At 43.7% G+C, this 14,549-nt stretch overlaps 1 protein-coding gene across 1 annotated transcript in view; it reads right to left on the minus strand.

Annotated features, from left to right (window-relative positions):
• The window catches only part of loxhd1 (lipoxygenase homology domains 1), a 99,248-nt gene that overhangs the window by 49,939 nt on the left and 34,760 nt on the right, over positions 1–14,549 (minus strand). The window contains exon 8 of the mRNA XM_031894937.1: positions 2,249–2,363. Within this exon, the coding sequence (XP_031750797.1) occupies positions 2,249–2,363 (115 nt within the window). The remainder of the gene's footprint in view (positions 1–2,248; positions 2,364–14,549) is intronic.

Genomic DNA, 14,549 nt, shown 5'->3' on the forward strand with positions numbered 1-14,549 from the left:
GATATTAGCAGTCACTGAGGGGTTCTGTGCCCATATAAAGGCACAAGGCTGCAGGCTGAGTTATACAGGGAACTCTGAGTATCACTCATGTATTATAAGGGATAATGTACCCCCTACTGTAAATGATAAGGATATTAGCAGTCACTGAGGGGTTCTGTGCCCATATAAAGGCACAAGGCTGCAGGCTGAGTTATACAGGGAACTCTGGGTATCACTCATGTATTATAAGGGATAATGTACCCCCTACTGTAAATGATAAGGATATTAGCAGTCACTGAGGGGTTCTGTGCCCATATAAAGGCACAAGGCTGCAGGCTGAGTTATACAGGGAACTCTGGGTATCACTCATGTATTATAAGGGATAATGTACCCCCTACTGTAAATGATAAGGATATTAGCAGTCACTGAGGGGTTCTGTGCCCATATAAAGGCACAAGGCTGCAGGCTGAGTTATACAGGGAACTCTGAGTATCACTCATGTATTATAAGGGATAATGTACCCCCCTACTGTAAATGATAAGGATATTAGCAGTCACTGAGGAGATTCTATGACCGTGTAAAAGCATGAGGCCAAAGGGGGGAACATTATTTTTATAGTATACAAGTTCAGCAAATGATGTGACAATTATTTGTATATCTATACATTTTTATGTAACTAACTTGGCTTTCAACAATATATACTACTCTTGTAAGGTCATTCAGTAAAACACAGGCACAAAGTAAGGAAGAGGTCTTTGCTTCCCACCTAACCATTAGGACCCACAATTAGAGAGGACAAGGCTCCTGGCTATGCAGGCTTGGCGCCCAATGAAATAGGGAGAAAATCAAATAAATAAGGAAAGTCCGACCCGCATCCTCCACCAATTGTTGAACTACAGCCGTCAAGACTGTTGTATCCACTTGTATCTACCCAGCCTCGATGGCCCTACAGCCAAACCTTTTAAAACAAAGCGATAAGAATGTACTAGTAAGCGTACGGCAAAAAGGTGTCTGAAATCCCATGTATTTTCTTTACCAGTCTCAAATCAGCCTGTACAGAGCGTAAGGGGGAGCGTCACTGCTCTGAACACTTATAACAGTGCTGGTACCTCTTGTCTGTGCTGTAACGAGGATAAGAATGAGGTCATGTCGGGCACAATGGCAGCAGGTAACAATGTCACGCGCTTGCATTATTCATACACACACACTGCTCTCTATTCACTCACCCCCATAGTCATATATACTGGATAAATGGCAGTAACACAATGGCGGGGATGCCCGGAGCTATGATCCTTTGCACTAATCTAGCGGGGGATTTCTTGTGCCCTTGAGCTGGGAGGAGAGACGTCAGCCTTGGGTGTTACTGTTAGAGTAGTGCGCCCATCCGCTAAGATCCGCCTCCCAGCAAGAGGGGTACAAATGCACAGAAATGATCTTTTTATACATATATTGGTCCATAACTTCTTTGTTTACTGATATCTACTGCTGGGAGCTGCCACTTTGGTAGAGAAATTCTACATCGATGCAGAATAGGCAATCAGTACATTCCATGACAACATGGCAGCTCCCACTATTATGTGTCAATGGGGTGGTTCACCTTAACGTCAACTTTTTAGTATGTTATAGAACCAATTCCTAGCAACTCTGCAATTGGTCTTCATTATTTTTTTTTTTTTAATAGTTTTTGAGTTAATTTGCCTTCTTCTTCTCCTGCTTTTTAATAGGGGTCACTGACCCCCGGCAGTCAAATATACTGTCTCTAAGGCTACAATATTATTGTTATTGTTACGTTTTACTATTCTTCTTTCTATTTAGACTCTTTACTATTCATATTTCAGTCTCTTATTCAAACAATAGCCTGGTTGCCAGGGTAAATAAGCCCCTAGCAACCAGATTGTTGCTGAAATACCAAACTGGAGATCTTTGGGAAAAAAAACCTGAAAAACTATAAAAAAATAAACCATGAAGAGCAATTGCAAACAGTCTTATAATATCAGTGTCTGTATCATACTAAATGTTACCTGTAAGGCAAACAACCCCTTTAATAGATATATACAGAAAGGGAATGTGTGCATACTATTAGATCCATGCTCACAGTGCATTTCTAATGTATAAGCACATATATGCAGTGAATACGTCCCTTGCCATTCACACATACAAGAACAGGAAGTGAAATGTGCAAAGGAAAATCTACTTTGCCATGAAGGGTTAAATCTATAGACCTTCTACGGTGACACAGCGCTGCCCGGGCCGCAGACTCGTGACTTACTTGCTGGTGAGGTGAATCTTGGGAGTGATTCCGAATTCTCCGAAAAGGGTGACAAACACATTGGCGTCGGTGCCGGCCCCCCGGACGTCTCCTGTAACAGTGACCACCTCGTATACTGCAAGAAAGGGAAAGGAAAACTAGTATTGTGTGTGTAATTAAAGGGATTCTGTCATGATTCTGCCATTTAACATTTTATTCTTGAACCAACAAATGTATGTGTAGCTGTAATATTGGTGTGTAGGCGCCATCTCAGTGCATTGTGTCTGAGTCTGAGCTTTCAGCCAGCGCTACACATTAGAACTGCTTTCAGCTAACCTATTGTTTCTCCTACTCCCATGTAACTGGAGGAGTCCCAAGCCGGACTTGGGTTTCTTACTATTGAGTGCTATTCTGATACCTACTGGGAGCTGCTATCTTGCTCCCTTCCCATTGTTCTGCTGATTGGCTGCTGGGGGTGAGGGGGGGGGATATCATTCCAACTTGCAGCGCAGCAGTAAAGTGAGACTGAAGTTTATCAGAGCACAGGTCACATGGCTGTGGCACCCTGGGAAATGAAGAATATGGCTAGCGCCATGGGAAAAACAGATTACAATGCAGGATTCTGCTGGAGAAGCTCTATTAACTGATGGGTTTTGAAAAAATATTATGTGTTATTGGCCCATAAAGCTTATGACCGCTTCCTGCACACTGTAATATAGTGTTTAACAGGGGGTGGGTCTCTCTTTGGCCTGCATCTGTTGAACCAGGTGGAAATTCACTGAGCTTGGGTTCAACAAGGCCCCAGTAAAACTGTTTAGGTAAAGGTCTCTCTGGGGAAGCTGGGAAGCAGGGATCTCATGAACAATGATTAGCTAGTATAGGATAGATATATGATAGCACTTTCTAGGAAAGTCAGAGAAAGTAGGAGAGTCAGATCAGAAATAGCTATAAAGTGCTGCTTTTTTGCTCCAACCAGGAGAGACAGTGGGAGTATTCTCCTTTAGAGGCTCTGCTGCCTTAGTGATCCATGTCTGCTGTATGGGATCCGGACCACTAGAGGTAGAGTATTTTGTGCTTATCCTTGTGGATAAATTGTCTTGGACAATAAACCCAGTTCTGTTAGAGTTTGCTGCAAGAACCTTCTGGCATTCTTTAATTGCACCACCTCCCCCTTGATCCTTTCACATAGTGAGGGCCCATCCTGTGTGTTAGAGTCAAGTGTACCCCATACTCTATAGCCATTCTAGCTCTTTATTGTTTGTTTTACTGCCAAAAAGGGGTTACGCATTGATATTTTATAAGAAATATCTGCATTGATACTGTTATTACTCTTGTAAACAGCCTTTGCTCCCAAGCTTAACTATATATATATATATCTTGTTATATAAAAATATATATACCGTATTTTTCGGCGTATAAGACGCACTTTTTCTTCCCCAAAACTGGGGGGGAAAAGTTGGTGCGTCTTATACGACGAACTGCGTCTTCCTTTATGTGCTGCGGCTCTCTGCTACATCCTCGCTTTTATAAGGTTGCGCCCGTGTGTACTGACGTCACACACACAGAGCGCAACCTTATAAAAGCACAGAAGCAGCTGGGAGCCGCGGCACAGAGAGGAAGACATCACGGGAGCCGGAGGCCGCTGGGGGGGGGTTTAGGGGGGAAATGGAAGGTGCTTGGGGCCCTGGGGGAAGCTGAAGAATGCTGGGGGTGCCGTGGGGGAGCTGGAGGATGCTTGGAGGCCCTGGGGGAAGCTGAAGGATACTTGGGGGGGGCCCTGGGGGAAGCTGAAGGATACTTGGGGGGCCCTGGGGGAAGCTGAAGAATGCTGGGGGTGCCGTGGGGGAGCTGGAGGATGCTTGGAGGCCCTGGAGGAAGCTGAAGGATACTTGGGGGGGGCCCTGGGGGAAGCTGAAGGATGCTTGGGGGGGCCCTGGGGGAAGCTGAAGAATGCTGGGGGTGCCGTGGGGGAGCTGGAGGATGCTTGGAAGCCCTGGGGGAAGCTGAAGGATACTTGGGGGGGGGGCCTGGGGGAAGCTGAAGGATACTTGGGGGGGCCCTGGGGGAAGCTGAAGGATGCTTGGGGGGGGCCCTGGGGGAAGCTGAAGGATACTTGGGGGGGGCCTGGGGGAAGCTGAAGGATGCTTGGGGGGGGCCCTGGGGGAAGCTGAAGGATGCTTGGGGGGGGCCTGGGGGAAGCTGAAGGATACTTGGGGGGGCCAGGGGGAAGCTGAAGGATGCTTGGGGGGGCCCTGGGGGAAGCTGAAGGATACTTGGGGGGGGCCTGGGGGAAGCTGAAGGATGCTTGGGGGGGCCCTGGGGGAAGCTGAAGGATGCTTTGGGGGGGCCCTGGGGGAAGCTGAAGGATACTTGGGGGGGGCCTGGGGGAAGCTGAAGGATGCTTTGGGGGGGCCCTGGGGGAAGCTGAAGGATGCTTGGGGGGGGGCCTGGGGGAAGCTGAAGGATGCTTGGGGGGGGGCCTGGGGGAAGCTGAAGGATGCTTTGGGGGGGCCCTGGGGGAAGCTGAAGGATACTTGGGGGGGGCCTGGGGGAAGCTGAAGGATGCTTGGGGGGGGCCCTGGGGGAAGCCTCATTATGTGCGAGCCCAGAGACAATTAACTTTATACAGTTGATATAAAATATTTTACTACAGTATTTGGTTCAGAATCTTTTTTTTCTAGATTTTCCTCCTTTAAAATTGGGTGCGTCTTATATTCCGGAGCGTCTTATAGGGTGAAAAATACGGTACTTTTGCAAATATATATATATATATATAAGCTTGAGCAGTAGGGGGGCAGTAGAGCCTCACATGATGTGGGCAGGCCACATAGTGTAAGTGAGATCTCTGTAGACACTTTTGTGTTTAATTTTCATCATATTTATCAGCAAATGATTCCTTCCCTGCCCTATAAATATAGTGAGAATTAGCTAGTGGCAAATAGGTGTTAATGAATATGTATCACAGGGTGATTACTGGGGGTTTCACTCCCACTCATTGTATTAAAATAGCCTCCCTTGCACAGACAGGGCGTGATTCTGCACAACCATTGGGGCATATTTACTACAGTGTATAAGCCAATATGGCCGGTGATGCAAGTTAGAAACCAAAAGCAAAGATGTGATTGGTTGCTATGGGCAACATCAACGGTGATGTTGGCTTACACACTGTAGTAAATATGCCCCTTACTGTACTGAGATACAGTTCCAAATCAAATACAGCCCTAATGGGGCAAAATAAGCCCTATCCTAGCCGCCTGCCTTTGTTGGGGCAGATACCCCTGAACAAAAGGGGTGGGGCAGTAATATAAAAGGGGAAGGGCAGTGATGCAAAGGGGGCGGAGCTATGACACAGGGGCCAATGGAAGACAAGTTATGCAGAAGATCGGGGGAAAAAGGTAAAGGGTAAAAATTGTAAGGGTATTACAAATTTAAATTGCTTATAAATTTGTAATACTGGTCCAGCTTTGGCAGGTGTTTTACTGTCTACGCACCGGGCTGGGGGAAACCCAGCTTATTTTTAATGGGTTGAATTAGGTATAGTCATCTTGGGGCCCTAAAGAATGGCTCCCAGCAGCCTACTAATAGCTAATAAATCAGCAGAGGGGTCGTAGAGGGAGCCTGGGGTAAACAGCATTATAAACAACCTAGGGGGCAGGCCCGGACTGGCAAACTGTAGATTCTGGCAAATGCCAGAGTGGCTGCTGTAAGATGCCATAGACAGTCAGTTATAGTATATATATAACTATATTTAGTTTATATATATAGTTTATAAACCATAGTAGGGTTTCTGTAGCAAACACCCCAGCTGTACCGGTGCAGGAATAGCTGCCCCCGGGGCTACACAGCGGGGTATTTATATAAACTATAGTAGGGTTTCTGTAGCAAACACCCCAGCTGTACCAGTGCAGGAATGGCTGCCCCCGGGGCTACACAGCGGGGTATTTATATAAACTATAGTAGGGTTTCTGTAGCAAACACCCCAGTTGTACCAGTGCAGGAATAGCTGCCCCCGGGGCTACACAGCGGGGTATTTATATAAACTATAGTAGGGTTTCTGTAGCAAACACCCCAGCTGTACCAGTGCAGGAACGGCTGCCCCCAGGGCTACACAGCGGGGTATTTATATAAACTATAGTAGGGTTTCTGTAGCAAACACCCCAGCTGTACCAGTGCAGGAACGGCTGCCCCCGGGGCTACACAGCGGGGTATTTATATAAACTATAGTAGGGTTTCTGTAGCAAACACCCCAGCTGTACCAGTGCAGGAATGGCTGCCCCCCGGGGCTACACAGCGGGGTATTTATATAAACTATAGTAGGGTTTCTGTAGCAAACACCCCAGCTGTACCAGTGCAGGAATGGCTGCCCCCGGGGCTACACAGCGGGGTATTTATATAAACTATAGTAGGGTTTCTGTAGCAAACACCCCAGCTGTACCAGTGCAGGAATGGCTGCCCCGGGGCTACACAGCGGGGTATTTATATAACTATAGTAGGGTTTCTGTAGCAAACACCCCAGCTGTACCGGTGCAGGAATGGCTGCCCCCGGGGCTACCACAGCGGGGTATTTATATAAACTATAGTAGGGTTTCTGTAGCAAACACCCCAGCTTGTACCGGCGGCAGGAATGGCTGCCCCCGGGGCTACACAGCGGGGTATTTATATAAACTATAGGTAGGGTTTCTGTAAGCAAACACCCCAGTTGTACCAGTGCAGGAATGGCTGCCCCCAGGGGCTACACAGCGGGGGTATTTTATATAAACTATAGTAGGGTTTCTGTAGCAAACACCCCAGCTGTACCAGTGCAGGAATGGCTGCCCCCGGGGCTACACAGCGGGGTATTTATATAAACTATAGTAGGGTTTCTGTAGCAAACACCCCAGCTGTACCAGTGCAGGAATGGCTGCCCCCGGGGCTACACAGCGGGGTATTTATATAAACTATAGTAGGGTTTCTGTAGCAAACACCCCAGCTGTACCAGTGCAGGAATGGCTGCCCCCGGGGCTACACAGCGGGGTATTTATATAAACTATAGTAGGGTTTCTGTAGCAAACACCCCAGCGGTACCAGTGCAGTGCATTACACTGTAATTACTTTCATTTTTTGGTGTTACTGTTCCTTTAAAGCATGGTTCTCGAGGGTAGACTTATCAAAAATTCTTCTGGAATGTTTCTCACTTTTCTTACCTTGGGTATTTATTATTTGTCACTTGAATAAAATGGCCCAAGAAAAAGTTTCCATAGCAACCAATCAGATTTTATTTCTAACTTGTCATAGACCTTGCCATGAGGAACTGATTTAATAACATTTAGAAAATTTTCACGTGTGCGTGAATATATAATTTTTAAATAAAAGTAATCTTAGGCGGAAAAAATATATATATTTTTAATAGGTCAACTCAAATTGCAAAAGTTCGCAAAAATCTTTTTCACGCCATTTTCTCATAATGGATGCCTCTGGAAAAGTACCCCTGTGAACACAGTATATTTCTTGCATGGTTTCACATAGGGAATAATATTAAATAATGGTAAACTGCATAAAATACAACTCAGAAAAAAACCCGAAAATCAGTAAAAGGATATTTTGAATTTACCAGCAATGCTATACATGCTATACAGCGTATAATACATAGATATACTATATTACTAGAAAGAGATGGCAAAGGGTAGGATGCTTGAAGTTGCAGTATAGGTATAGGATGCGTAATCTGGAAACCCGTTACCTAGAAAGCTCTGAATTACGGGAAAGCCCATCTCCCATAGACTCCATTTTAATCAAATAATTCAGAATTTTAAAACTGATTTCCTTTTTCTCTGTAATAATAAAACAGTATCTTGTACTTGATCCCAACTAAGATATAATTACCCCTTATTGGGGCAGAACAGCCCTATTGGGTTTATTTAATGGTTAAATGATTCCCTTTTCTCTGTAATAATAAAACAGTACCTGTACTTGATCCCAACTAAGATATAATTACCCCTTATTGGGGCAGAACAGCCCTATTGGGTTTATTTAATGGTTAAATGATTCCCTTTTCTCTGTAATAATAAAACAGTACCTGTACTTGATCCCAACTAAGATATAATTACCCCTTATTGGGGCAGAACAGCCCTATTGGGTTTATTTAATGGTTAAATGATTCCCTTTTCTCTGTAATAATAAAACAGTACCTGTACTTGATCCCAACTAAGATATAATTACCCCTTATTGGGGCAGAACAGCCCTATTGGGTTTATTTAATGGTTAAATGATTCCCTTTTCTCTGTAATAATAAAACAGTACCTGTACTTGATCCCAACTAAGATATAATTACCCCTTATTGGGGCAGAACAGCCCTATTGGGTTTATTTAATGGTTAAATGATTCCCTTTTCTCTGTAATAATAAAACAGTACCTGTCCTTGATCCCAACTAAGATTTAATTAATCCTAATTGGAAGCAAAACAATCCTATTGGGTTTAAATAATGTCTAAATTATTTTTTGTTGACTTATGGTATGAAGATCCAAATTACAGAATGACCCCTTATCCGGAAAACCCCAGGTCTCATACCTGTATAACAAAATCAGGTTGGACACAGCTGATATATATACACTACACATACCTGATGTTAATGATTAGACATAAACCCTAATAATAATAATTATGCTCTTTACACTATCTGCAAGGAGTCTGTATGTTCTCCCCATGTTTGTGTGGGTTCCCTCCGGATATTCTGATTTTCTCCCACATTTCCAACACATACAGGCAGGTTAAGTGGTTTGTGATGAACCCTATTGTGATTCTAGTGTATATAATAGGGACCTTAGATCATAAGCTCCACTGAGGCAGGGACTGGTTTAAAATGAATGTGAAGATGCCTATATATATATATATATAATATAAAGGATGATAAAGAAGAGGTTGCAGATCTCTGGGGCTCTATTGCAGCTGTTTATAACCTTCATCTTATCAAGGTCTCTGATACTTAATTAACATAAGTACTTTAATTACATAATTAAAAACCCGGCAACACTTATCTGAAACATAGTCTTAAGTACCTTTAATGAACGGCTTTGACTTGCTATTATGGAAGCCTTTTAGCCAATGCACATAGTTATATTAATAAACTAGCTACACGGGGAAGAGTTGCTGCAGGGGTTTGACTGGCTGGTTAAGGGTATTCCTGGCTAGTTAAGGGTATTCCTGACTAGTTAAGGGTATAGTAAAATAGCTTCTGGGTCTCCAGTGGGCCCAGGTGTTTCAGAAGAGAAAGTAGAAATGCAATGAATCAGAAGTTGGATCCAGCCACACACAATATAGTAAAACATTTAAGGGCAAAAAAACACAATAGGCCCAGAAATCGACCTTACCTTTTTTCTTGTTATATTCATCTTCCTCTTCATTGGATGATTCTGAATGATACTGAAGCAACTCTTGCTCATACTGTTCCACGTAGCTCAGCTTTTTAGGTTTCTTCCCCTTTTCATTCTTTCCCTTCTTTTTGTCTGTTTTATCAGCAGACTCCTTGGAAGACTCCTTGGAAGACTTTTTGGATTTCTTCTTTTTGGAACTCCTTTCTTCCTCCTCTTCTGAGTTTTCTTCTTCCTCGTCCTCTTTCTTATTTTTCTTCTTCTTCTTTTTCCCATCTCCATCATCGGCTGACGCTTTCGACTTCTTGGACGACTTCTTTTTCTTGTCTACGACCTCATCTTCCTCTTCTTCCTCCTCTTCTTCTTCCTCTTCCTCTGCATCTCTCTTCTTTTTCTTCTTTTGTTTCATGTCATTGTTATTTTCCTCCTCTAGCTCTTCAAGATCATCTTCTGTGATGTCTTCTATAAAGTCTTCATCATAGTCCTCTTCGTCATGAATCAGCACAGGCTCTTCGTATTTTACTTGCTTGTTTTTCAATATACCATTAAGCTCCTTTTCTGTACCCTTACTTTTTTTCTTTTTAGATTTGCGATGCTTATTTTCTATCACCTCAGGTTCCTCCTGGATTTCAATAAAAGAATCATCTACAAATCCTTCTTCATAGTCGTCTTCATCATAGATCACCTCAGGCTCTTCATATCTGATTCTTTTACTTTTCGATGTAGCTTTGTCCCTTTTCTTCTCCTTTTCCTTCTTCTTAGCTTTGTCGTTTTGCTTTTTTACCTGCTGACACTCCTCCCGGGTTGGAATATAATAATCTTCTTCTTCTACTTCTTCTTCTACCAAGCCCTCATCATAGTCCACTTCATCATATGTCAACTCAGGCTCTTCATATATTGTAGGCTTGTTTTTTCCTTTGACTTTGCTCTCCTTTTCTTTCTCTTTTCCCTTTTTTTTTGATTTCCGATGCTGCTTTTCCTCCTGAAGGTCTGTAAAGTCGTCTTCGTCTTGATCCTGTACCACAATATGCCTGCTTGACTTTTTTTTACCCTTGTCTTTAACTGGCCTATCTTCTACCTCTCCTTCTTCTTCTCCATCTTCTGTTTCAGCTTGGCTCCGGGTTTTCTTCTTTTTCGGAGCCATTACTTATTCATTGAAATAGTTGCTTTTTTTAAAATGTGACTTTCCTCCCCTTAGGGGGAAAGAATCAGGTAACGAGATGACCCCGTGATATCAAAACATCGTCCAGTTGAGCCCAGGCACTTTAATTAAACAGAGCTAGAGAGGGCACATGGGCAAACTTTGATCTTGTCTCTCCCGGTTTGAAAGAAAAATCTACCCGTCTCTGTTTCTTGTCAGTTACCTCATGAAAAATTACTTACTGCTTGGTGTGTCATGTGACTGGGATAGAAAGCAAAATGAAAAAAGAGATCTGCCAGGCTACCTTATCTCGCCGGCCTACATTTCCTCTCCATTATTCATACTGTCAGGATCGCTTTACAGATAAGGGATGCCTCCGTTTTAGCTGAAGTTTTTTTTCTTACCTATCCAAAAAAACGATGAGTGAAGAAAAAATGTACCGTGGATTTATTGGCCCCAGTCTACTTCTTGGAGACAACGTCCATTCCTTCTGACTGATGCCTGTTTATTTTTCATTTACTGAAAATTGTGCAACAATACATATGTGACAAATATAAAGTACAGGAACCAGACTTTACGGGTCCCACTGTTTCTATAAGGTTGGATTGACCATTTTATTTATGTGTGTCCCGAGCACACCTGGCTATTTTGATGGGGTCCTCCTTAAACCATTTTGGCCAGTGGAACTCTGCTTTATTACACCATTGGTTATTGGCCAAAATCCTAAATGGGCCTAAGCTGGAAGGGCATGGGCCCACACTTTCAAACAGTGATTCCTTCAATGTCCTCTGAAATTTAGCTATGACCTTCAAGCTTATAACTACAGCTTGTGCGACCTAAACCCATTACAGAAGATGGCAACCCTAGTCTTTTGGGAAATACTGTATACTTACTCAAATAAGACTGTAACATTATGATATTGCCTATACCTCAACAGTATCTTTAGACATCTAACCACCCTATAGGTGAGCAGGAACAGGGACAGACTTCTGACCCAATTTTACCAACGGTATAGCTCTTCAGTTACTTGCTATGAAATGTGAGCCCTAGAGGACAGTCTACGGCACTTCTAGCAAGAGAAACAGAGGGTTAATCATCCCAGAATAGCATGGTTGCTAAGGGAAGACTTTCAGTTGTAAGAGAGTAACATTGGTATGATGGAAGTGCAGGAAGGTTAGGTTAAACTTTAAAAAATTAATATAGTGGGAAAATAGGTCTACTTTGTCCATTTATAGCTAATGGGGTTCCTTAACTATGTTGGGAGAGCACATACAGTTTCTGCTCTGTGGCACCCCCTTCAGTTGTAACTGTGCAGGTACTATACTATACCCAAACTGTGCACAGAGATTAAGGGCTAAAGGTGGAACCATTAAAAAAATGCAGTACTGCTGGGACCCCCTATGTGGATGAATCAGGGATGTCTCTCCAGCTGGTTAGTCCTCTACACAACTGGCTGTCAGTAACTATCTGCATAGCCGCCAACCTAGAAGTTTTCTATTGCGGGGGTATCTTGGCCATCCTCCATTATACCCCAAACACATCCCTGACAATGTCTTTGATAGCTCTGGCCAATGTTGCCCGTTTTGGAGGATTTTGGGGGGCAATTCATTGCTTTTCAATGGAGGTAGTTAATTAATTTGAATGAACATCGCAGGAAGCAGGTTTGTTATTATGGGTGACCAGACAGGAGAACACAAAAAATCCACTCCTATGTCTGGCCATTGTAGAACTGCTTGAAAACATGTTACCACTCATACAAGAGGTGAAGCCCTATGCAGATTCTAAGGCTGTTACTGGCTACATGTTGGTAGCATTATGAACTCTGAATTGCTTTTATTGTTTGGTCCTAGCTGTAGTCTGCCCTTGTAGACTACTGGTTGCCCTAGCCCTGAGAACTTTTAAGTTGTCTTCTAAGCTAAAGGCTGTTATTAGCTCTGAGAGCTAGTTGTGTGCTCTTGTAGACTACAGGCTGGTCTAGCCCCAAAAACATTCAAGTGGCCTTGCAGGCTACAGGTTGGTCTAGCCCTGTCGACATTCAAGTGGTCTTTTAGGCTACAGGTTGGTCTAGCCCTGTCAATATTCAGGTGGTCTTACCCTGTTGCTACCTAGGTCATCTTGTATGCAACAGGTCAATTTAGAACATTTAATGTTGTTGGCTAAAAGTTACTCTAGGCCTTAGAACATTTAGCTGCTCTTGTTGGCTAAAGGTTGGTCTAGCACTGTGAATATTAAAGTAGTCTTGCAGACTACAGGCTGTTACTAGCTCTGAGAACATTCAAGTGCTCTTATAGACTACAAGTTGGTCTAGCCCCGAGAACATTTAAGTTGTCTTTTATACCACAGGTTGGTCTAGCCCCGAGAACATTCAAGTTGTCTTATATACCACAGGTTGGTCCAGCCCTGAAAACATTCAAGTTTTCTTGTAGGCTACAGGTTTGTCTAGTACTGACAACATTCAAGTGGTCTTATAGGCTACAGGTTGGTCTAGCCCTGAGAACATTCAAGTTGTCTTGTAGGCTACAGGTTTGTCTAGTACTGACAACATTCAAGTGGTCTTATAGGCTACAGGTTGGTCTAGCCCTTAGAAAATTCAAGTGGTCAACAGACTGGAACTAGCACTGTTGACATCCAGGTGGTCTTGTAGGCCACAGTTTGGCCTAGCCCTATCAATATTCAAGTCGTCTTCTTCTTTGATCTTGTAGGCTATAGGTCGATTTAGCCTTAAGAACATTAACATGCCCTTATCAGCTAAAGTTTGGTCTAGGCCTGTGAACGTTTAGGTGCTCTCGTAGACCACAGCTTGGACTAGCAGTGTGAATATTCAAGTTCTCTTGTAGGCCACAGATTGATCTGGTCCTAAGAACATTAAAATACTCTTGTAGGCTACAGGTTGGACTAGCCCTGTAAATATTCCAATGCTCCGATTGGCTGAAGCTGCTAGTATCCCTAGCCAAATCATAGCTGGTCAGAAAACAGACACACTTCTTGCTGAAATACACCTGGAAAAGCAAAAGATAAACTTAGAAAGACAGACTATCCGACGCCCAATCACTGCCTACAGTGGAGCAGATGTGACAAGTCTGTGGGTGAAGCCAAAGGGAAAATAATGTGTTTGGAAGGAAGAGATTCACTTAGTGCAGCGCCGGTGCCTTTAGATGACAGATGGTGCCATAACAATAGAAGGTATCAGTGCATAAAGCAACACTGGGAAAGGGACCAAGACACCACTGAGAGCCGGAGAGGCTGACAGCTGCAATTTAGATCCCTATCTTGTTATCAATGATAACTACTGGAGATTCCCGCATCGCTCCAAACTGGAACGCATCTCGTATCAGTGAGCGACCGGTGGGATCCGCGGGGCCCAGCTGCGCCCAGCAATAGGGTCACATATACATCTAATTACACCGTTGCTTTTTAAAGAGACATTACATGGTAATAATGAAATGCCAGAGCCTGTTTGGAATCTCAGCCCAGGTATGCTCTGCATGTTCCTGTATATACCGCTCTGCATGTTCCTGTATATACCGCTCTGCATGTTCCTGTATATACCGCTCTGCATGTTCCTGTATATACCGCTCTGCATGTTCCTGCATATACCGCTCTGTGTATGTTCCTGTATATATGTTCCTGCATATACCGCTCTGCATGTTCCTGCATATACCGCTCTGCATGTTCCTGTATATACCGCTCTGTATGTTCCTGTATATGTTCCTGTATATACCGCTCTGCATGTTCCTGCATATACCGCTCTGCATGTTCCTGTATATACCGCTCTGTATGTTCCTGTATATACCGCTCTGCATGTTCCTGCCTGCATATACCGCTCTGCATGTT

Source organism: Xenopus tropicalis, chromosome 1, assembly GCF_000004195.4.
Source record: "Xenopus tropicalis strain Nigerian chromosome 1, UCB_Xtro_10.0, whole genome shotgun sequence".
NCBI classification, from domain to species: Eukaryota; Metazoa; Chordata; class Amphibia; order Anura; family Pipidae; genus Xenopus; species Xenopus tropicalis.